Source organism: Erpetoichthys calabaricus, chromosome 2 (assembly GCF_900747795.2).
Source record: "Erpetoichthys calabaricus chromosome 2, fErpCal1.3, whole genome shotgun sequence".
Lineage (NCBI taxonomy): Eukaryota > Metazoa > Chordata > Cladistia > Polypteriformes > Polypteridae > Erpetoichthys > Erpetoichthys calabaricus.
In genome coordinates this window covers 110,485,927-110,511,443 of record NC_041395.2, presented here as the reverse complement: position 1 = coordinate 110,511,443, position 25,517 = coordinate 110,485,927, and the positions used below count along the sequence as shown (strand labels likewise).

At 37.8% G+C, this 25,517-nt stretch overlaps 2 protein-coding genes across 2 annotated transcripts in view; one reads left to right on the top strand and one right to left on the bottom strand.

Annotated features, from left to right (window-relative positions):
* Positions 1 to 822: 822 nt before the first annotated feature.
* tmem258 (transmembrane protein 258) lies at positions 823 to 12,542 on the bottom strand. The gene is made up of 4 exons (XM_028794368.2): positions 12,395 to 12,542; positions 6,285 to 6,394; positions 1,193 to 1,334; positions 823 to 996 (listed from the first exon to the last, which is right to left on the bottom strand). Exons 1-3 carry the CDS (start codon positions 12,395 to 12,397, stop codon positions 1,208 to 1,210), a joined length of 240 nt encoding a protein of 79 aa, XP_028650201.1. The 5' UTR covers positions 12,398 to 12,542; the 3' UTR covers positions 823 to 996; positions 1,193 to 1,207.
* Positions 12,543 to 12,770: 228 nt separating this feature from the next.
* Positions 12,771 to 25,517, top strand: part of LOC114646252 (lysosomal membrane ascorbate-dependent ferrireductase CYB561A3) — a 54,038-nt gene continuing 41,291 nt past the window's right edge. The window contains exon 1 of the mRNA XM_028794356.2: positions 12,771 to 12,831. The gene's annotated coding sequence lies outside the window, so the exon portion shown is untranslated. The remainder of the gene's footprint in view (positions 12,832 to 25,517) is intronic.

Here is a 25,517-nt window from a genome sequence, read left to right as displayed (position 1 = left end):
CCTGCTAGCTTGATGCTCAGGATCTCGTCCATAGACTGACTGCTTAAGCTGCCATCTGACCCTTCCAAACTAACTAGACTGCTCCAGTCAATCTGGCACAGAAAGTGCACCAGGACAAACAAAAAGTCAAAGTGGCAAAAGGAATGATCCTGTATGTCAGTGTGGGAAGGCAGCTATGGCTGGGAACGTAATGGGGCAAGACCAGAAAACCAGTACAATTATGGGGCCACCTTCAAGAAAAATATTCAAATGTTTCCGGAAGATAACAGGGTACCTAATCTTCTGCTTGAAAAAAAAACCAAGAGAGACGGGCCATGGAGGACCAGCAAGTTGTAACACCACTCCAAGCAGTCCATAGATTACCCCGAGGACAGTCAGGAAGAAAGGCAAAGAAGTAAGCAAGTACGAAAGCCATTCCAGATGGTGGGCTTGTTTCGTCAGGTAATCTGTACTGTCACTTGTCCGTTTTATTTTTACGATAAACACACAAACTGAGGTTTGCGTCCCCATTGTCATTATGCATGGTGGTGCCTCTGCTGTTTACCACACTCGTATTATTGTTCTGTACATCTCAACTCACCAGCTTGTTACTCATAAAAGGATGAGTGCAGTCGTCTTGTGTTGACCTGCAGCTGCCGGCAGAGTTCTGCTCATCACCACCTCCAGTCTCTTCTGAGCCATCATTATAAATATACAGCAAGTTAAAAGACTTAATTATCTGATCATGGAATAAGTAAGCATTGCTACTTGAAAGCTTATAAGCCATCCAGGCAGAGTGGCAATTTTTATGTACACTATTATTCATTGTTTCATTCGTGAATACAACATTTTAATTCTAATTTTATTAGAAAACCCCTTTATTTGAATATTGGAACAGAAAACATCCATCACAAACAGTTCATGTTTGAAAAAACCAACTCCACAATAAATTCTTTGTGCCATAACAGATGCCAAAGGTTCCCTGGAATGCCCTTGGTGCCTTCTCAAGATCTGTCCCTAAAATAAAGATACAGACATTAGCAACCAGAAACAACTTCTCAATCACGGGGCTATCAGGATCACTTTACTGTTACCTTCGTCTTGAAAGTTAACAGGTGTTTAGGTAGAATGCTTAGGAAAGCTACAGAGCAAGAACTGAGTGTACTTTGACCGAGTCATTGATGTGCATTCTGTAGACTAATTAAATTCTTACCTCTGTCCACCTGCCTCATACATAAATCCCAACCCAAAGTAGAAGGAACAGGACTCCAAATCCCATGAAAAGTGAGGCCACCAGGGAAATGAGCAGTTCTTTGTAGATGTCACGTGTGTATTTGGTGGATGTCACCTCATAACTGGTGAAGCAAGTTAAGGATAACAGGAAGATCAACCAATTTCCAGAAAAACAAGAGCATCTCTAGTCAGCACAGCACAAGCCTAAAACAAAGCCCAGCACTATTATATGGTGCCCAGTCTCGTCCCCTCGTGAGACTGATTTGGGTTAAACAGGTCTGAGAATAGGATTGCTTAGCAAATGAATGAATGTACATTAGCAAGCATTTTTAATCTATGAGTTACATGTACTATCTATGGAGATGTTTAGTCATAAAATAGACATGAAGTTCACCAGTTCAAGATGCTGCATTTCAAGGGGTGAGAAATCATTCTAAACTGCAAAAGTTGAGCATACTTGGTTTTACTTTATTTTGATAGATCATTTACAAGTAGATGAACATTTCCAGATCTTAATAAAATGTCATTAGTTACTAAAGCATCCATCAGCACCAACTCAACTACTCTATAGCAGACATCTGCAAATATATGAAGTTTTTCGACTAGCCCATTCCAATACTAGTTTTCACAAAAAGATACAATAGTACAAATAAAACATAACTGCTAAACAAAATAAAAACACAATGATGTTCATACAGTATTTCATAATGGACAAGTCTGGGAATTAGGGATTCCAAATGATCACCAAACCCAACGAAAAGTTCCTTCAGAGAGTTCACCCTTCTACCTGAGAGCACCCACTAATGAACCTTGAACCTGATCCTCTGCCACTTTTTTCCATATTTTTTGGTTCGTCCATCTTGTTTTCTTTCTCCTTTGGCTCTATGCACTTTAGTTTTGGCCTTTTTTCCTACCTCTTGATATCCCACTACTGCCGAAACTCAAACCTTTTAGATTTTTCCTCTCTACACCTTATCTCTCCTACCAGTGGAACCTCGTCTGTTTCGTCAGTCTTGCTGCTAAACATCTTATTGCTTTAAGGTGAAATCCCCTGAGACAATCACAAGTTATATCTGGGTATCTAAATTTTATAGTTGATTACATATGGAATTATCTGTATTTCAAATTAGCAAACCATCCATGAAAACTACTTAGGGCTATTCAGCTCTTTAAAGTCTGAATGTCTTCTGCTCATTGATCCTTCTGTTGGGTCAGTATTTCCCCAACTCTGGGAAGGGTGGGCATCATTAGAGTATGGATTCTGTTACAAATGATCTATACAGTTCTATTTAAATTTACTATAATGGAAATGCTCAGTAAACAATAGATCAAAACGTAATACAAAATAGCAGAATTTTTAGCCAAGTGTTAATAAAAACAATTCAAATGCATCTCCAGTGTCACTGAAAGTCTGCCCTGACAAATGTTCCGAGTGACTGACTCTCCTCTTGCCTTTTTTGACTTGGGTCCTATCTCCTACGCTTCAGGTGCTGCTTGTTTAGGGCTGTTGGTGGACCTTGACATTTTTGAAAAAGAATAGAGAAGCAGCATTAGCAAGTTATCAGCTGCTTCAGGATCCGGTGTTGGGCCTTCACGCTTCAGTCTGGGCAGGCATCCCGGCTCTGTGCACTTAAATGATTACATCGGTCACTTTTTATTAAGTTCACTGTTGTGCAACAACGCTCACTCACCAAAATGGACAATGACAGAATGAGCAAAACAGTCATAATATTGACCTCATAATTAACCAACAAATACCTCCAGTTCCAATTGCATGAATGCAAGTCCCCTATTTCCTGGTAGTTTGAAGGGCGGGCTGGAAATGCCCAGGACAGTACACATCGCTGTACTGATTACCACGATTTGAGTTGTTCCACCTGCTCAATGCTACAGGGGCTTATTGATCCACTCTTTTCTGACTGCTTTTAGAAAATGCTTCATTGATTCAAATATTCTTTTCACTGTTAAATGAAGAATGTGACTATTCCCCTGCAAAAGTGCTCTTTGTAGCCTTCCCCAGATCTGTGCTTTCACTCAAAATCCTGTCTCTAAGCTCCGCAGGCCATTCCTTCAGTCTCATGATTTGATTTTTTCCTCTGGTACACCTTGTCAGATTTTGGACTGTCTGTAGAAGGGTGTGTGCCTTTCCTAATTGAGTCAAATCCACTGAATTGATGACCGTTGGGACCCCATACAAGATGCAGAAAAATCTAAGTGATGATCAATACAATGAGATGCACATGAGCCCAATTTGAAGAGTCATATAAAATGTCCTGAAATGTCTAAAATCCTGTCTTTTGTTTTGTCCTTCTAGGGTTTTAAGTGTTGCCTGATGAGGGAAAAATAATTTAAATGATTTAAGCACAAGACTGCAACACATAACACGTAAAAAAGATGAGTCCTTAATCTCAACAGTGGATTCAGAAAAGCATAAATTAAATTTGTTCCACTTTTTCAAAATAAGCTCCTGGACACAACCACCTGCAGGCCAACAGCTGTGCCATGAAAAATGTCTTACAGGGCTAAAAAATCTGCTCTCAACGCAGCTACTTTAAGCATTCAAAATCAGGGTCACCGTCAAGTCTGGGTTTTAACTCATCTTTTTACCATGTTAGTTCAGCATCCCCAGCCTTGTTTTATATGTACTTCCAAGCTGCACAGCATGGCACTTTTCTGTTTCAAACAATGCAGGAAATTTCTTGAACACAATTTACTCTTTGGCCATGTGTAACAGATATCCATCAGCTTCATCACTCTCACTAACTGTTCTTGACTAGGATTGCAGAATTCTCAACCTACGTAACACAAATAATGCTTTGTTTGTATCCCTGTGCTGTAATGTTAATTCTTTCAGACTGTATATATTCTTAGGGAATGGTAAATTTCTAATGAAGAAATTAAAGTTTTTCCAATGATTCAAATAATTTACACTTTGTTATTTGCAGTTAAAGTGAGAAGTAGAAGGTCTAAAAGGATACTAGTGGTACAAGTGCAACTGTAGAACTTGTACCGAGTTTACTTTATAATACCACACATATTTGGTATCAAATCATTGGAGTCTGGGTGTAGAGCGTGTTAAATGTACAGTAGGTCTTCTGATGTGCTGCCCTCAGAGAGTGCTACAGGATGTTGTCCTTACATCTGAATCCTTGCAGTACATAACTGACACATGATGAAAAATGTAGGGAATAGTTAAATTCATTGTGCTTTCAGGAAACATGGCACTATACTCTAAACCACATGGCCATCCCTCCACTGCCATAAGGGATCGTGCTTTTGCTTTCAGCCATTTAAAGTTTTAAAAGATATCACACTATAGTCTACCAAAATGCATTTCTGTTTGTAGGTATTTTGACAGCTTGATTTTGCTGATATCTCAGTCTTGTTTTTCTTGTTAACCTCTGTGATTTGTCGTACATAACTGGATCACAAAGCCTGTATGAGGCTTGCTTCTCAGTTTTGCACATTATATGTTGTTTTTTGGGGGGTGGGAGGCTTGCCTGAAAATAAGTGGAGCAAAAGCATAAAATATTTGCACCAAATACGTAAAGCATCCAGTGATATTCAGGGGTGCATATTGTCAGAATAGGAGGCATGTCCAAAGTCAATGTCAACACATAATTTTTAAAAAATCAGATATTCTAGAAGATACAAGTATAATGTATTTGTGTACACTTTTCAGACTACAACATGTTTTGACAAATAGCACAACATATGAGCGATTATGAGGATTTAGGAATCGTAGTGGACTCTAAGCTATCAACTTCCCAACAGTGTTCAGAAGCCATTAAGAGGGCAAACAGAATGTTAGGTTATATTACACAATGTGTGGAGTACAAGTCCAAGGAGGATATTCTCATGCTTTATAACAAACTGGGACTCATCTGGAGTACTGTGTGCAGTTTTGGACTCCAGGCTACAAAAAGGACACAGCAGCGTCAGAAAAGGTCCAGAGAAGAGCGACTAGGCTGATTCCAGGGCTAAAGGGGATGAATTATGAATATTAAAAGAGCTGAGCCTTTTCAGTTTAAGCAAAAGAAGATTAAGAGGAGACCTGATTGAAGTGTTTAAAATTCTGAAGGGAATTAGTACAGCAAATCAAGACCATTACTTTAAAATGAGTTCATCACGAACACAGTTGGAAACTTGTTAAGGGAAGTTTTTCTTTACACAGAGAACCACAGACACTTGGAATAAGCTACCAAGTAGTGTGGTAGACAGAAAGACTTAAAGGACTTTCAAAACTAGACAATGTTTTTTTAGAAGAATTAAGTGGCTAGGACTGGCGAGCTCTATTGGGCTGAATGGCCTGTTCTCGCCTAAATTGTTCTAGTATTCTAATGATTGATTGTGGACACAGTCATGACCCTTCTAAATACTTGTTATAAAGCTTTGCTACTGAAATGGATTCAATAGCTTCCTGTGAACCAATTTAAAAGCAAAACTCTTCCACACTTACAACATTACCAAGCAAACAACATAACACACAGCTAGTTCTTGTCCATGCATCTGGTTTACATCAACTCACCAATGAGACTAAACCACACTGCACTCTTAGGCAATATTCTAATATGGGTATACTCACAGTTCACAAACAAGTCCACAAGGACGTTACCCTTAAGACACTCAAAGTGACAGAAAAAAAAAAAATTCACATTTCCCGTTTCCTTCTGCATCTACAAATTTGTACATTACGTGACAGAACTTGTTTTATGTTTAAATGTGCAGACCTGTATATTTTTTAATACATACTTTTCAGGCAAAAAGCAATTATTTTCAAAACAGAACCTTATTGTAAATTAACAGTTTCATGCAAAGTAAATGTGATCAATTTAAAATAATTTTTGAGGTATTTTGCAACTTAAAGCAATTTAAAACATTACAAAGTGCAAGAGATGCAGTTGGGCTATTTTTCACTGCACAATAAACCACTAAAGTTTGTTAAGGGCCCAATGTAGAAGTGAAAAGACTGTCATATTTTAATGGGGCTGCAAGAACATCAGGAACAAGCTTTTGGAATTTTAGGTTCCATAACATTAAGAGTAGTGCCTGGTATAGCAAACAAAGGATACACAAAGAACCATGCAGTGAAGAACATGCCAATGGCAAGAAGTACTACTGTCAGGTGGGGGAACACAGCTGGGTTCACTGGACTGGTATATCTGGTCATTGCCTCGAGCTCCTAAAGAAGAGGGGGTGAAAAAGAATAAGGTACTGGATTACTTGTAGTTTAAATTAATATGCAAGAGGTAACAATTATCTAAAGAAACCTTTCAAAACAGTCACAAAGAGTCACCTGTTACATGGAAGGTATGAAGAAAAACTTAAAAAGACGAAGGTCTGGTATTAAAACCTTCTATAGAAGGAGACCTTTTGAGGGTGGAGCCACTATTCCCACATTGTTCAGACTGGTCTAATTTGAGCTCTCGGTTCCACCACAAACTTGTACAACCTTCAGGGTAAGAATGGCTGCATATACAAGATCTGCAGAGCTGAAACATAAAGAGGATGCTCACCATCATTATTCCAACTTTACCAAAACATATCTGTCTTAATGGTCAAACCAGAATTCCTCTTTGCTCAAACTGTATAACACTTCAAAACAAACTTATGAATCACTTTTGAAGAACCGAGTCATTAGCTTTGTTGTACCATGGCATGTACTACATCATGCCTAAGCAGAGTGCAAAAAGCAGTAATTCAGAAGAACAAGATGCCCATAATTTTCTCAAAAAACAATACCATGTGCTATTTTCTGTTTTAACAGCTCTGAACATACACTGCATATTAAAAGTTGTATTGTGTCTTTACCATTAAACTTGAAAGAGGAGTGTCACTGGAGTGTACACATCCGTTCACTCTGGACTTTCTCAATCCAGCTTTCCACTTGGTTGGGGTAATGTGTTGGGTCTTCCTCAAACTGGAAAATTTCAAGCAGCAGAAGTGGTGTGCTCAAATACTCCTGGCTACTCAGAGAGAGTATTTTCTTCTACAGGTTACCCAACAGCCTCTGACACTGAAATTATTTTATTACGTGTGTATGTTTAGGAGTTTCAATCAGTGTATAATGTTGTATTCAAGGTCTTTATTTTCTGTAGTTGGTACCGTATTAATGCCACTTTTCTGAGGGAGACATGCAAGAATTTCATTGTACTATGTACACAGAATAAACTTGAACCCAACATTCTCAGCTTCTGTAAGACAGTAATTTAAACATGGCTTAGTATCTCATAACTTATTGATTTTACAATAAACTAGGGCCGCCACAAACATTTATATAATTTGTATATAATTAATCAATCAACTTTTCTGATTAATCGATTAACCTAACATCTAAATTTGTCCAGATGATTCAAACAGGCATATGAATGCATTCTGTACTTGAATATTTATTAAATAATTTGATATACAGACTTGGAAAAGATCTGGATTTAAAAAACACGCAGCTAAAATAACAAACAAGAAAATAGTATTATTAGTAAAATATTGAAGTCAAAAAAATCCTTGAAGGAAAAGTATTTTTGAATAATAATGGTCAAACAACTTGGTGTAAGCAGTTCAACTTAAGAACAAATATTTAGTTTGAGTTTTTTTAGATCTCAGTGTTACAATAGATCCACTCTGACTCATTTCACATGTATTTTTAAAAATATTCCTTCCTAAATTGAGATAGATATTATTCATCAAAATAATGAATATAGTTGCTAGGCTTACTTCCCATATTGTGGCTTACTATATTGTAAAGTATAAATGATACAAATTGAAATCATATTGCAGGAGATGGGCAACTCATATCTCAAGTAGAGGACAGAACAACAATATTCTATACTTTGCAACCGTAGAGCAATTATAAATTAAACTTTTCATTAACAATTTTTTTTTTTTTTTTTTTTTTTTTTTTATACGCTCACTTCAGCACAGTTTCATGCTTTTTTCTGAAGGGGCAATGACTGCACAAGGAGCTTTTAATTTTTTTTTTTTTTTTTTTTTTTTATTTCCATTGTTATTGCCATCACATTTTAACCTTTTTTCTAAAAATAATAGTGATAAGCAGCTGAAAACAGGCACGTACATCCATTTTTTTGTTTTAAATTCTTGATGTCAACTGCTTTGAGCATAGGAAAGGTGTAAAATAAATTATATACATGTGCAATTACAATTTTTCAAAAGCAACCTACTAGACATCTTAATCTGCATTAATAATCTACCAAAAATCCTGTGCAACACACAAATTAATTCACTTGGAACATCATCTGCAAAAAAAAAAAAAAAAAAAAAAAAAAGTACCGCTTCAAACAAAGGACGTGAAATAAACGGGAGAAAACTTTTACACCATACAACACTTCATAAGCAAAATTCAGTATAACTCGCACGTGGCTCTTCCGGGGTTCTCTGTTCCAGTTAGACAAGGGCAGCAAGATGTTCATTAGGCCATGGGCACCTATTTGAGAACATGGGAAAAGCCTAGAGCCATTTCAGTTAAAACGAGCTGATATTCATACCTTTTTAACATTAAAAACAGGATTATGATTAGCTATACTGTACAGTCCAATCATACAGTCCAATCATAAGATGCAATCAGGCATCGCAACCCCATTGCAACTTTAAGATAAAACGATGGCCACTAAGGCTGAAATTGGCACTGACTCAGAGGGAAAAAAGTCATGCAGCAACTGCAAATTGATCTTAAAACTGAGCCAAAAAAAAAAAAAAAAAAAAAATCACACAATGAATGCCCAGCATTAGATGGTGGGGCTTGAACTTCTAATGGGTAAATGCTCTGCACTCTACATCAGTGTAACACTTAAGATTGTTGGCACTTATGTATATCCAGTTCAAGCAATGTTTTGCATATACATTCACATATGCAGACTTTAAAGGAGGACTACAAAGAACTGATTAAAAACACAGAATGACAGCTTAATAGCTTCCATACAGCTGTCCAATACACCCAAGGTGTACTTTGATCTTTCAGACCTACAACTGTGCTTTTTTTTTTTTTAAATAAACTTTGTGTACATTTTTATATTTATTCATACTGAGCTTTATCTGCCACATGCTGTTTATGTCAAGTCTGAATTTTGTCCAAAAAGTTTGGTAACAATTCTATGAATCTACTAACTAAATAGATTGTTAGCTACATTTTTATCTCAATCATTTATATTGAGATAGAGCAATAAGAATGGTGGTCCAGCATTGATTCCTGAGGAGCAGCACTGTTGTCACCGAAGTCAGAACATTTCCTCACACCATAACCTCACCTAGCACCCTGAATTTTCACTTCTTTTACTTTAATCATTAGCCTCTCATGCGGGACTTATTAAAAATAATTCTGAAAAATCAAAAAAAAAAAAACCAAACATGCAACTCTTGGTTTCATAATGTTGTTGCCTCCTCCTAGAATTTCAATATATTAATATAACATGGTCTAACTCCTCTAAACCCAAGCAGACCATTATGCAGATACTAACAACTACATAAAAACCTCACAGATTTTCTTCATAACATAATTACATTTAATTTTCAACTGGTGATTTCAGTTTTTTACTTATGAATAACATGAATTAGTTTTTGGCAAAGGAAACTCTGTTGCAGTCATCACTAAAGCTAAAGTATACTACAGCACAGTCTGTATTTTGTCCCCGTTTTGAACTATTTTCAGATTTCATTTGCACATTTTACCAGGTGAAAGTAATCGACCACACCTGTGCAGCTAATATCAGCAGATGCCCATTTAGTCGAGCGGTTGAACCCACTGGTGATTCCCAGGATCCTAAGGATATGTCTCAGCCGTGCCATCTCAAAGAATACAGCTGGCGAGAGTGGCAGCAACACACTGAATGATTCCTCAGCAGAAACAGCAGATGTCTCATAATCAGCAGTTATAGGTGGATTTTCATAACATCATTATGATTTTTCCCAACTCCATGAGGTACTGTGACATAATCAAAAACTGAAGAATATTTAAGCATAAGGCTGACATTCTGTATATACCCATAGATCAAACTTTAATGCGAATTATTTGAGTTGTATTATTTGAAATGCGCTGATATTGCTTCACTCTCATGGTATTAATAAGGCTGAGGTGTTCTTTTATCTAGGAATACAGCATTATGCATTTTTACAGATTTTCCATTAGTAAAAAATAGAACATAACTCAGTCATAACAACACCCATCTGTATAAACACATAAACATTAGCATATTTATATATGAACCACTTATACAATGTATAAACATTTGGCCATTGCTGTCACATGTATAGGGTATACTGAAATTATTTCTTGTTTGTGGTAGTCTATATGTAACACATTGTCACTCACCAGCACCATAAATTACATAAGAGCTTTACCCTGAAACTACAGTATTCCTTACTTGAAAAATCATGGAACAGAGTTTATAAAATTATAGACCATTTTTATTTATTATATATACACACTGTATATCACTAGCTTACTTGAGTATTCTTGGATAAGGTTATCTTGATCTGGGGATTTATTTGATTTCAGATTTTTTAAAATACTAGTAGCACTTCTCTTGCTCTTTTTGAATTTCCAATACTTTTTTTTTTTTTTTTTTTTTTTTAACATTTACAGTAACTAGTGGAGGTTTTTCTGTCCTTGCATTGGAGTTATTTGTCTCAAAAAAAAAAAAAAAAAGTTATACACCAGCATTTTTTCACTCTTTCTTTCTTACTTATCCACAAAGCAGTTCTAATAAATTTCCTACCGTTTATAAATTTTAGATGTATTTGTCCTGCAATGTATGCATTACACTTTTGATCCTGCACTACAATTCTTTTTTCCATCTCTGTACCTAAAATTTAATTCCTGCTTGTTTCTTTAAGACCTTGGTGCAACTACTCAAAGTATTATGCTAAACACAGACTTAAAGAGTATTGGTTTTTGTATATGCTTTTCAAGAACAGCATGAAACATTTACTGCTACTATTAGACCCTAACCTATAAATTTCTATCTGTGGTAGAGAGTCAGGAAAATCAGATATAGGAAATGCACAAATACGTTTTGAGCTAATTTTACCACCACAGATACAGTATTACTTACAATTAATATCTGGGTTATATAAGTGTATCATGCATTTTTAAGTCACAAGACAGCCTCTTCAATTTTCATCTTAACAATTAAAATTTGGATTAGTATATAGCATAGTATGTAAGCCTTTACGAATTGTTTTCAAAACTAATTTACTGCCTTTTAAACTATCACTGTTTCTATAATTTGCTATTTCATTCTGCTCAATAACACTTTATTTTCTGATTCTTATGGTTATCCAAACCTATTATAAGACCTACAATACATTGCCCATTTACTGTTGTTACCTGCTTTAGAAACAAAGAAAGAATGAATGAATGAAATCTCTTTTGTCCAGCATGAGTTTATTTTCCAACAGTATTCTTGTAAAAAAAATAAATAAATAAAAAATAATGAAAATATATTTAAGTAAAAATATTATGCAGGTCACAAAGTTTAAAAATGTAACTACTACTTACTTGCCAATGGGCGAGCCTTTAAACAGACTGATACTATGCACCTATTACGTACTGCTAACTTACCTACCGTAAATATAACAAATTGTTAACGAGTTAGGGTGTTACATATTGTTGTGTTATTATGTACACTGTTCAGGTCAGCAAACCTTCACTGTGAATATTAAAATAAATTGTAAAAATACACAATTTGAAAATTGGAAATGTGACAATAGAGAACTAATAGTTTTTGAACGAACTTCGGCCTTATTAAGTTATGGACCTTTGTATCTAATCAGTCACTCCTAACAGGACACATCTTTGAAACTTGCCTTTTACACTTTTAATCGTTCTGCGTTACCTAAAAGTGATAATGACTGGGTGCCAGACTCTACTTAGCCAAAGTCCTTGTTTGAATATAGTTAATTTATGTTACTCTTTAAAGTATCTCTTGGAGTCGAAGATTCTATAAAAACAACTGTCACGTCAATAAAGCATTATTAGCTGAATATTTTAAAATTTCAATAAACTATGTGTATTCTGCGCTTAAACTCTCATGACAACAGCTATGAGAAAAAAGGAAACTTCCGGAAAGCTCTAAACAAACATGTCAATCCCTGAATACGTTTTTCTGCTTCGACATCCCTGTTCATGAACTAGCCTGATGTTTATGATGCTTAAGTCTGATTTTCTTACCATTTTCTACACAGGTTCAATCCACCGTAGCAGACACGACTCTCAGAAGGACACGTACCTCCGGAAGAACCCGTAGAAATGGGTGCCTTATGGGAAATGTAGGTCATCTTGGCAACTTCCCTTGCCACGGAGGAGCACGAGAAAAAAATAACAATAATAATAATAAAAGTAAAATCGATTGTACTAGTGGAAATAAAAGAAGAATTACATTTACAAACTGTTGTGATATGAGGGAAACTTAAATGTTTGGAGAAAAGGCACGCGCAGACTCACAATACAAGACTACATATTCCATCATCCTTCGGGACAGAGTGGGAGAGGTCAGCTGCGCACTCGGCTGAACGTTTCACAGACTATTTATTCGCTTGTTCAATTTTACCGAAAGAGGGCACTCAAAGGTAGAGGAGAGTCACTCGCTGCCTCAAACGTGTTACTTTGTGAGTCTGATTTTTTACGATAACATGCCAAAGGAAACGTATATGCCTTATAGCTGTCATTGTTGTAATAATTGTTATTTTTAAATTGTATTCAATTTTAAATAATTGTTCCAAGGTGTAGCACAATGCGAAGTAACAAAGTAAATAGCAACCAAATAGTGCGAACTGTATACACGTAAGTTGTCAGAGGGTGTGTGGCGCAGTGGTTAGCAATGACACATTATGGATTCCACGTACAGAATTCAAACCCGACGTTCTGTCGTTGTCCATGTTTTTACATCCACCCCCGGGGAGGCTAGGAACATAAGAGTCCAAATAGGCCTTGTGCATAGCCTTCATTAATTGAAGCAGCTGCGAAGAGAGACATCCTGAAGGTCATAGGTGCCTCTCGAGGTGGCAACCCAAGGACTCTGTGGTGGGCACAGAGGTGAAGGATGCCATCAGGCTGAAAAAGAAGGCTTTTGGTGTATGGTTAGCATGGGAGACTCCCAAAGCAGTAGAGAGGTACTGACAAGCCAAAAGGGCTGTGGCCTTGGTGGCCAGGGAAGTACAAACCTGGTTGAGAGAGGAGTTAGGAGAGACCATGAAAAGTGACTATCGATTTGGCTCAAAGAGGTTCTGGCAAACCATCAGTCACCACAGTAAGGGAAGGCAGGGATTCACTATGGCTGTTCTCAGCAAGGGTGGAGAAGTCCTGACCTGAACCGAGGATGTTGTCCAGTGGTGGAAGGAACACTTTGAGGAGGTCCTGAACCCGATGGACATGCTCTCTGTGGAGGTGAAACAGCCAGAAGCTAATGGGGGATCAATGCCCATTTTCCTGAGGGAGATCACTGAGGTAGTTAATCAAGTCCTCAGTGGCAAGGCCCCCGGGTGGATGAGATCCACCCAGAAACACTGAAGTCTCTGGACATTACCGTGTAGTGTCACGGTTGGCATGTCTGTTCAACGTCGTGTGGTCATCAAGAGTTGTGCCTCTGGAGTGGCAGACCGGGGTGATGGTTGCTATTTTTAAAAAGGGGGACAGAAGAGTGTGCTCCAACTTCTGGAGGATCACACTCCTCATCCTGTCTGGGAAAGCTTATGCCAGGATACTATAAATGAGATTCCTCCCTGTCGTGGAACCTCAGATCCAGGAGGAGCAATATGTATTCAGTCCAGGCTGTGGAACGGTGGAACAGCTAGAGGGGGCATGGTACAATACCCACTTGGTCTACGTGTGTTTTGTGGAGTTCGAGGAACCTGGTCATACGCCTTCCCTAGGTTAGGTTTTGGGGTTGGCTAGGGATTAGGTTGCTGGTAGAGTATGGGGTTCCAGGGCAACCTAATAAGGGCTATTCAGTCCCTGTATAATCACAGTGAGAGCTGGGACCGCATACTGAAAAAAACATCAGTACCATTTCCAGTAGGTGTGGGACTCTGCCAGGGCTGTACTTTGTCTGCTATCCTGTTTGTGGTTTTAATGGACAGAATATTGAGGCAAAGTTGGGGAGGGGCGGGGGTCCAGTTTGGTAATTTATAATCAGGTCACTACTTTTTAAAGATGATGTGGTCCTGTTTACTTCATTGGCCTGCGAACTCCTGCACGCATTGGGGCTGTTTGCGACCAATTGTGAAGCGGCAGGTATGAGGATCAGCAACCTCCATAGGAAAAAGGTAGACTATTCTCTCCTAGTAGGAGGTGAGTTACTGCCACAAGTAGAGGAGTTTAAATAACTTGGGGTCTTGCTCATGAGTGAGGGAAAAAGGGATGGTAAGATTGACAGATGGATTGGAGCCATGAACACAGTCATGCATTCGCTATACTGATCTACAGTGGGGAAGATGGAGCCAAGTCAGAAGGTGAAGCTTGTGATATACCAGTTGAACTACCTCCCTCCCCTTGCCTATGGTCATGAGCTTTGGGCCCCTATGTCTTGGTCTAGGACCAATATAAATGGTAGTAAGGGGACTATCCTAGAGTAAATTTTGAATAATAATAATAATAATGATAAAACAGCTAGTCAGTCTTCCTTATTACAGGTACTAAAATGATTAACTTATCATCTGTACATTTTCTGTCTTATTTCATTCAAGTTTTAATGTTATCTTGGAATATGGGTGTAGGTAACCCTGAATGAGGTGCTATACAATCACAGGGCACAGAGATGCACATACCTGTAATCATTCTTTACACAGAGAACCATAGACACATGGAATAACTTACCAAATAGTGTGGTAGACTGTAGGACTTTAGAAACTTTTACAACTAGACTTGATGTTTTTGTAGGAGAATTAAGTGGATAGGACTGGTGAGCTTTGCTGGGTTGAATGGCCTGTTCTTGTCTAGATTGTTCTAAAGTTGTTGTGTTCACATTCCATCCATTAAAAGTCATGAATAAAAATTATTTTCTTTGTGATATGAAAGGAAAACACACACACACAATCTTGGGGTGAACATGCAAACCCCACTCAAGTAGTATTGAGGATCAAATGAAAATCGAGCCATCTTCCAGAGCAGTCAGGTAGCAGCACCAACTACCATATGTCAGTGATAACTAAAATGTCAACCACTTTCTCAGTAATCTATCACACTGTTTAGTTCAGTGTTACAGGAGCTATAGCCTAGATAGGCAACAACCTACACTGAGCAGAATGTAGAGTCCAATATACATGCATTGTCATACACATGCGTATCCTGGTAGCACTAGGAGGAGCCAAAAATATGCAGTCAATTTATAGCCACCAATAAATCTAAAATAGACATGTTTGGGGTACTGAAAGGAAGATCCAAAGTGGCAATGACAACGCATGAAACTTGAACCTAGGAAATTTGATCTGCAGGGCAACAACAAAAAACACTGTTCCACTAATATGATGTTAGCTTACAGTAAACCTTAAGTAGGTTTCAGTAAAAAGGTTATGATTGTATTTTAATAACTGAAAACTGAAAAGTTCAAATTCTGTCTTAATACTTGCACGTTATTGGGAATAAGGTATGTCACTATCAAATCAGATATTTAATAATTATTATAGGTTATATATGAAATATTCTTATCCTTCTGAAACAGATTCAAACTCTACTTGAAAGCTGTAATCATTTAGCAGTTTGATAATTTAGCAACTAAATATTAGTGCTTCTTAGCAAATGTACCACAACATAATTTCAAATCAGAAATTTTCATAATTTACTACATCATTTCTTATCCTGACTACAGCAGTGATCTCTCTTCTTACATCTTTACCAAAAAAATCTTGTCTTATTACTGTATGTAGTAATTTCTGTGAGAATGTTGATTAATTTGTTTAATAATAATAAAATAATACATGGAAGTAAAATATTAATTATTGGAATGCTTTATAGATGAATAGATGGATTGTATTTTTATCTTACCCATCGTTTTGTTAAATGTTGCCTCCATTTTCCTTATATTATTAACCAGGAACTCTTCAAAAATACACCATCATGGGCTGCATGTTCCACGGACTATACATAAAATACCATGTCATTAAAGTCAAGAAAGGATCTCATCTCCTAGGTAAATCAATTAAATAAAACGATCAATCCATTAAATTGACATTTCAAATTATATAGCACATTTAAATCTGAAATCCTTAATATAAATTGCAGCACACTCTGAAATAAGTATTTCTTCTGTTTATCCAGAAATTGTAAATATGAAAATGTCTATAGAAATCACCATCAAAAAGGTTCCAAATGAATATGTTAAAAAAGTTATAAAGGCAAATAGTTATCTTATTGAATGACATTTTTACCTCCTTACAGCAGGGCACTTGTATTACTTGAGAAATTTACTCAGTCCATCCACCTTCCATTTTCTAACTTACTTAACCAGCTTGGAGTTGTAGGGAGCCTGTGCCTATTGCAGAATTTCATGGTGCAAGAAGGAAACCAATTGTAGAACAGGTGCCACAAACACTTTCATGCACACACACCCACGCTGGGCCAGTTTAGAGTTTCAAGTAACATAACTTGTGAGTCTTTGGGATGTAGGAACAAAACCATTATGGTGCATAGGTATTTGATGGCCTTGTTTGAGAAATGACCTTATTCTTTATGCATGTATATTGCATCAACTGTATTTTAACGCTAAAGATATTAGTACTTGTTTGGACTGACTAATATGTCACTGGTTGAGAAATTATATAACACAATAGTCTTAAACCCACTTAATCCAACTTAGAGTCATAGTGTGATTTAGCCTATTCCAGCAGCACTTAGCCCAAATCAGAAAACAGTCCTGACTAGATCACCAGTCCATGCCAGAGCTCACTTACACACCCACACAGACACACACAGACTAGCATTGGGTCAATTTGGAATCCCCAGTTAACCTAACCTACTTATCTTTGGGGATGTGGGTGTTATAATTTTCAAACCTTTGATAATTTTTGCAAGGTATTAGAAATTTATCTTATTGGCATTCAAGGTTTGTTTTCTACATTTTTTGAATATAAGGTTGATAAATATTTATTTACCTTTGTTATGAATTATTTTATCATTAAAGTAATTCATTATTGTTTGTTTTAGATTTGCAATGTGTTCTTCTTATGGGCCCCACCACTGCTCAAAAAATTAAGGAAGCACTTAATTATCACAGTCTAGCACCAAATCAGTTAAGCTTCAGAGATGTCAGTCTGTCCAATTAGGAGCATAAGCGATTGTGAATCATCTTCATCTGCTTTGGTACAAATGATGGTGACAATAGGTGCACTGGAGAAGAAGCAGCAAGGCAATCCCCAAAAAGGGAATGGTTTTGCAGGTGGTGGCCACAGACAATTGCTCTCTTTTTATCCATCCTGACTGATTCTTCTCTAGTTTTGCTTTTTGTTTGTGTCCTTGTCACTACTGGTAGCATGAGGTGGTACCTAGAGCCGATTCAGGTTGCACAGGTAGTCCGGCTCCTACAGGATGGAACATCCATAAATGCCGTCACAAGAAGGTTTGCTGTGCCTGCCAGCACAGTCTCAAGAGCATGGAGGAGATACCAGGAGATGGGCCATTACACAATTACAGGGCCATAGAAGGGCATCAACCAAACAGCAGGACCACTGCTTGTTTGTGTGAGGAGGGACAGGAGGAGCATTGCCAGGGCCTTACAAAATGACCTCCAGCTGGCTAGTCGTGTGTATGTTTCTGACCAAACTGTTAAAACAGACTCCATGAGGGTGGCATGGGGACCCCAATGTATTCTAGTGAAACCTGTGCTCACAGCGCCTTATCGTGCAGCTTGATTGGCATTCACCAGAGAATACCACAATTGGGGCGGCACGGTGGCGCAGTGGGTAGCGCTGCTGCCTCGCAGTTGGGAGATCTGGGGACCTGGGTTCGATTCCCGGGTCCTCCCTGCGTGGAGTTTGCATGTTCTCCCCGTGTCTGCGTGGGTTTCCTCCGGGCGCTCCGGTTTCCTCCCACATTCCAAAGACATGCAGGTTAGGTGGATTGGCGATTCTAAATTGGCCTTAGTGTGTGCTTGGTGTGTGGGTGTGTTTGTGTGTGTCCTGCGGTGGGTTGGCACCCTGCCCAGGATTGGTTCCCTGCCTTGTGCCCTGTGTTGGCTGGGATTGGCTCCAGCAGACCCCCGTGACCCTGTGTTCGGATTCAGCGGGTTGGAAAATGGATGGATGGATACCACAATTGGCTGCTCTGCCAGTAGTACCCAGTTTTTTACACGCATGAGAGCAGGTTCCCACTGATCACATGTGATAGACACGAAACAGTTTGGAGATGCTGTTGTGAATGTTATGCAGCCTGCAACATCATCCAGCATGACCAGTTTGGCAGTTAATCAGTGATGGTCTGGGAAGCCATATCCATGGATGGCCCATGGTACCCTGACTGCTATTAGGTAACAGGATCAAATCCTCAGAGCCATTGTCAGACCTTTTGCTGAGGCAGTGGGTTCTGGGTTTCTTTTGGTGCAGGACAATGCCCGGCCTCATGTAGCCAGAGTGTGTAGGCAGTTCTTGGATGATGAAGCCATTTATGCCATTGACTGGCCCGCTTGTTCTCCAGACCTGAATCCATTTGAGAACCTCTGAAATGTTATATATTGGTGCATCCGACGCTGCCAAGTAGTGCCACAGTCTGTCCAACTCACTGATGCCGTGATCCAGGTCTGGGAGGAGATCTCCCAGGACACCATCCACTGTCTCATCATGAGCATGCCCAGATGTCGTGAGAAGTGCATACAGACATGTGGGGTCCATACACACTGCTAAGTCACATTATGAGTTGCCGTGATGAAATTCAATCAAGTTGGATCAGCCTGTGATTTCAGTTTTTGACTTTGATTTTAGGTGTGATGTTGAATCCGGCCCTCAATGGGTTGGTGATTTTGGTTTACATTGACCGCTGTTACATCATTGTGTTCTCAACAAATTACAAAGTATTTCTCGGTAAAGATTTTTCACTCAAATATTTAATTCATCGAGATCCAATGTGTGATCTAAGTGTTCCATTCTTTTTCTGAGCAGTGCATAAACTGGCTCTGTGCTGGGACACTTTGTATAAGGCTGTGGATACATTTTCAAGAATTTAATATGTTATATTTAACCATTTTTGGCAAAGTAATTCAAGATTTTAATACTGACTTAGACTTTGGTTTTCGTGAAAGATTGGTTTTATTTATTGGTTTTGAGTTAGGAACATTTCTGACTTTCATTTCAACTTCTGAACCATCATTTTCTGCTCTTGTGGCTGCATCCTTTCATCACTTGGCAGTAAGGGAGGAGGAAAACCGGGCGCCCAGAAAAAGCCCACAGAGACATGAGCAGAATGTTCAAGCTCCACATAAATGACAATCAGGCAATCACAGGATGCTTTGTGAGGTGGTAGCACTAGCCACTGAGCTTCCAACTTATAGACCCATTAATGGACACAATCAATAAGTTTTACCCTACGATGGACTGGTGCACTGTCTTGGGATATTTCTTGCCTTGTGTCCAGTGTTTGCTGGGATAAGCTCCAGCTTCCTCATGACCTTGTTCTGGATAAGTGGATTTGGCAAATGAATGAATGGATGGACATTGCGTTTATGAGCATTCACTATGCTACAGATTACAATTTAAAGCTATTTAGTTGAGGTATTTTAATATGTTGTCTTAGATTTATCCAGTAGTATTTTGTGACAATGCTCAGGAGTTCATGGCATTGGCATACAAAGAACATTAGGGTAATCGAAGACTCTAAATTGTCCCTCCATGACTGAGGGTGGGTGTGTGCCGTGTGATAGACTAGCACACTGTTGAAATTTGTTCCCCTGGAACTGGATTAAGCCATTTCAGAAAATCAAATGTTCGAGTTACATTATGCTGTTCCTGATGACTTCTGCATGTTATATTTAGTATTGTTCCAGTTAAGGGTAATTATAAAGAAATTTATGTGCCTGTGTAAAGGTATCCCTTTAAGTATTTATGTACTATTTATATAGCATGTTAGAAATAAGGTGACAAATACAGTTTTGAATGTAATCGCTGAGGTTCTCCAAGTTGCATAAGATCTACACAATTTCACACACACATACCAAATAATTAATCTCAAATGGCAAGTCTATTTATAGAAACCAGCCCTTCATCCAAATAAAGCTTCTTGTTATTTATACTCCCTTAAACCCAGGATTAGGTTGTGTCTAAACTGAAAAAACACGTGAGCATTCAATGTGTTACTAAACATGTGGATGACACAAGCTGAAAACTTGTAGAACTGGCATTTTGCAACATATGAAATAAATAAATATAGGAATAGATAAACAAATCATTTACACAACCTCCCTTAATAATAGAATTGTGTGAAAAAGGGAGTAGACTGTGTTTTAGTTTCTGTTTTTACATATCAAGACACAAGTGATAATCATGAGTTTATCAGTCTCTTTCACCAGAATGAAGATATTTTGGCCCAATCCTCCATACAACACTGCTTCAGTTTATTGATAGTTGAGGGCTTTCATTTATGCACAGTTGTGTTAAGGTTCCACTAAAGTACCATATTTGGTTGATGTCTGGACTTTAACGTGGACATTCCTAAATTTTGACTCTTTTCTTTTTCATCCAGTCGTTTGTAGATTTTTCTGGTGTTCTGTTGCATGGTTCAGTTTTGACTAAACCTTACCGCTAGACAGATACCCTTACTTTATCCTTTAGAATACTGTACCCCAGTATAAAAAGGTGGATTCAAGAATTGTAGCTATGAAACAACCCTAAATTACCTCCTGCTCCACTCAACAACTATGCATGACAGTTGGCATAAGGTTCTTGTAGTGATGCAGTGTGTTTCTTTTTTTTTCAGCAAACATGGCATTGTGAGTAACAATCAAATCACTGTACTAAATTTGTAATGCATGATACGACTTGATACAAGTGTGGATTACGATTGTTAGATATGTACTGATGTGTTAAATTATACAATTGAAAGAGTGTGTACTTACTTTTTCATATGACTTTTTACAGAAGCAGAGTACATATAATTTAACCAATGAAATTTGTAGCAGTAACATGTATACATTGGGACATTTTTCTGATAGCTGGGTAACCAGGTACCCGAGATACTTAAAGGATTACTCATAATTACTAAAAGATGGACTGTAATTAAAATAGTATATATATTTTATAAATTATAACATTGGTCTGCAGCAAAATTCTCCATGCAAAAAAAAATCAGTATACACAGATTTAGGTGTTACTGAACCCATTTCTTAAATTGGAGTTTCTCTACCACTGACAGTAAGATTTCAGATTCAATTAAAACACTCTGTTAAAAAAATACTTTTTAAAAAATAGGTTACATCTATTTTATGGCATAAGTTTTTTTCATGCTTAGAATATTATTTGACGTATGTTAGTTTACCTTATTCTTAATGTAAATTGAGTGGAAACAACCCAAAATCAAGTATTTGCTACACATTTGTTGCTCTCAATCAGTATTTTTTCTCTCTTTATGTTCCTTCAAAAAAGCCAGGAATTTATATCCAGAAAGTTAGAAAAATGCCTTTTTATTGTCTAGATAGGAGGTGTTGTTTAAATGTTTTTTACAGAACTATGCAAGGTTGGGTTGATCCACTGTCTTGACCAGGTAACAGGTAAGCAAGCGATAAGAGAATATACAGCCTTCTTAAAGAAAGCATGTGACACAATTTTGTTGGGAATACAAAAGTGGAAAACTGAAAGTAACTAGTTGAGGAGCTTCTCTCTTCCTAATTAGTAGTTCGATGCAACATGCCTTCAAAAGTTCACTTTTTACACTCTCGTTTGGATTTTATCCTTCAAGAACATACAATCAGTGTAACATGTTAGTTAACTGGGAAGTGGAAGCTACAGCAGATCTTCTGATCTGCATTCCAGAGATTTAAGCCATTGAATTCTGTAAGCCCTATAAATGTAGTTGATGGCCTAGAACTAATCTACCTAATAACACTATAAAGTTACATAAGGAGGCATAGTTCCTCCCAAACAACAAACCTGGTACCCTGTTTCCATTTTAAGGATTGGGACTGGGAGGGGGTTAGCCATTACCCTCCAACCAGTGTAGTAGTGATATATAAAGTACCACAATGCGAGGAGTGGGCCACTGATGACAATTTAAAGCCAGTAGTCTAGGAGGACTGCTACATAGCACTAAGAAAAGTGGGGACAACAAAGTCTGCTCAGATGTCTTCTAAAAGGGCAGCTCTGTAGCCATTGACTCTGTGGTAGATTTCTGGTATAAGGTTTAAAGGAAATTCAAACCACAGAAACAGAGTCTACAATCAGGACTAACGTGTACTGGCAGAAAGAAGAGAACCCAGCATCAACTGAGAGAGGGAGGTGGAAGAAGAGAAGGAAGTGTTTTGGTGTGGTATACATGAGATGGACAAGCCACCCACCTGAGGATAGGGATTGTGCAACAGGAGAGCATGAGTTCCAATTTTGTCTTTTCTTTACTGCTTTGAATTCCCTGTAAGTGTTACACTTCCTTGTGTGCTTTACAAAAAAAATAAGCATGTCTGCTGTAATGTATTTATTTGGCTGCCTCAGTATTGTTCTGGGAATAGAGGAACACCAGATGAATTAAAAAAAAAACTGCTTGGTATCACGTCACAAATGCACTGATGTGCAAATACTCACATAAAAGATAACAGATAAAGCAGACATTGTTAAACATGAAACTGGAAGGACAATATTATTGAACCATGTAAACCAAAGGCTACTACAGCATATTATGACTTACTCATTTATTTTAGTGAGTGACATGTCCATAATGCAACTCTTAGCCTTGGGTCTTGTTGAAGGCCAAATTTATTGTCACGTGTATTCAGCAGCAGAGAAGGTTAAGACATACCATTTTTTGTTCTAGTGATTTTCTATTTATAAATAATTAAAATAATTTACCATAAAAATTTTTGATTGCAGGTAACTGCAGGAGGTATTGAAATGACTAACATTTTAAATAAGGTAGTCATACTGGAAAATTATTGTTATTCCAATGCCATGAAAGACATCCTGAGATTATAATCGCTGTACCAAGTTTTAAAAGGTCAGTTTAAAAAAAAAAAAAAAAGTCACCCATCAAGCAAGAGTGAATGTTCACTTTGTGTCCATCTAGACAGATGCAAAAGTGACTTTAGAATTTTAAATGAAATACACCATAAAAAATGGAATTGACATATTTTTCCGGTCATTAAGTAGCAAGCTGAGTTAACCATACCAGCTCTTGATTCAACATAACATTTCATAAAACAGCCAAAGTGCCAAAAACAGACATTTTCAAGAATTTCTTAGTCATCTTAAAACATGATGCAAACAACTGTTATATATGTTTATATATAACATATTGTCAGAAAAGAACTAAAGTGAAGCAAAAAGAACAATTGTGTAATTTAAATGCTCGTGGGATGTTAGCCACACTTTGAATGGTTTACCAAAAAAAAAAATGTAGTGCTTCTGTCACAAGTAAATTGCACCACATGATTCTGAAGAACACTCTCAATGTCTACTGTTAGATCATATGGGCACAGATACATCATTACCTGTATGCCCTCTACATCCTTCTGCCACATATAAAATTGTGTCTGTGAAATAGTTTCTTTATTATACAGGGGTGGGCAAAAGTAGGTTTACAGTTGTTCATACGGAAAAAGACATGCACATTATGATTATTGCAATAGCTTTATTAACTCAATAGCTTTACTAACTTTATAAATTCAAAAGGATATTACAATGGTACAGTGCACTTAGGTATAATCTCATAAGTGCTGAAATTGCCCAGCTTCATTATTTACACATTCTTGTAGTCTACTTGCTAATAACAATAATAATAAGAAGAAGACGACGACAAATAGGAAGACATATAATACAAATAAATAAAAGTACAAGAACAAACTCCCTGTTTCGTGTACTCACAACTGCAAACCTACTTTTGCCCACCTCTCTATACTTCCTGAAGAATATTAAACCTTTTGGTGAAGGTTTTTCATATATCTTAATGTTGGTTTGTCATTGCACTATACACACCAGGGGGGTATTTTTCGTACGTGGATTACTCGTTTAGCTGGATGTAATTGTTGACGATTTGTGATCCTGGATCTGTCGGTTTTTCGAAACTCTTGCTGGATGTGTTGTCATAACAGCACATCCTAATCCTCAAACCTGCTCGGAGCAGGCTTGTTCTATGTAAACAAGAATTAGCTCACACACTTAATCAGTGTCCATGCATGGAATTCATTCAGTCATGACTTCGCCGTTCATGAATGAGCGACCAATTGATATCGGTACACAAATTATAAAAAGAGAATTTCATATAGAGAGGGTTTTGCGTGATTGGCAAGATTCTTTATTGCTCCCAGAGGAAATTCTTTTCGAAAGATACCGCTTTAGCCGAGGGGGAATATTGTACCTCAAAAATTTATTAGCACCTTATATTCGAAGTCAAACTCGGCGAAGTCGGGCTCTCACAACCACACAGACAGCAGGCACTGCTTTGAGGTTTTTTGCAAGCAGCACTTTTTTATATACTGTAGGCGATGCGGAAAATCTATCTAAAAGTGCAGTTTGCCAGGCAATTCGGAAAGTCTGTTTGGCTCCGAAACATTTCCTCCGGGTTTTCAGTGTTTCCTGGACACCTGCGTGTGCAGACAGAAGAGGCGTTTAATGGCATTGCAGGTAGGTAATACACAGGTAAAAACACCCACAGTTCCATAAAGAATCTCACAATCAGCCTAACATTCTAATTACCCAGGATTTCCAAATGTGATTGGGGCACATGGGACTGATCACAGTGGAGTTTGATCAAATATTATTTGGAAAATGTACCTCTCCTCCTGATGAATAATCAGACACAGTGTCTTCATCAAATATTTGACCTTTGTCAATATCTCGTTGGTCAGACACAGGTTCAAGGGATATGACATTCCCTGCAACTGACCCAACAAAAAAGAGGGCTATATGGAACATACCTATGGCACACATTGAGGACAAATATATGCAATGACCATCCTTTACCTGAAATGAAGTGACCACTGCATCCTGCCACTGGTTCTGAGGAGGAGCTTCCCCGTGGAATGCCCTCAGAAACAGGGCGATGGGCATTTTGCTGGATAGCCAACTCTTCTGCAGGGGTTAGGTCTGGACCGCGTGGACCTCCACCTATTTTTTGCTTGTCTGCCTTCTTATTAGCTTTAAAATTAATGTTCTTTACATTATATATGATTCTT

Coding starts and splice junctions, on each gene's coding strand:
- tmem258 (XM_028794368.2), bottom strand. Junction 1,335..6,284: donor TTCACTGCATGGTTCTTTGT/GTATCCTTTGTT, acceptor TTGCTTCACCAG/TTATGAGGTGACATCCACCA.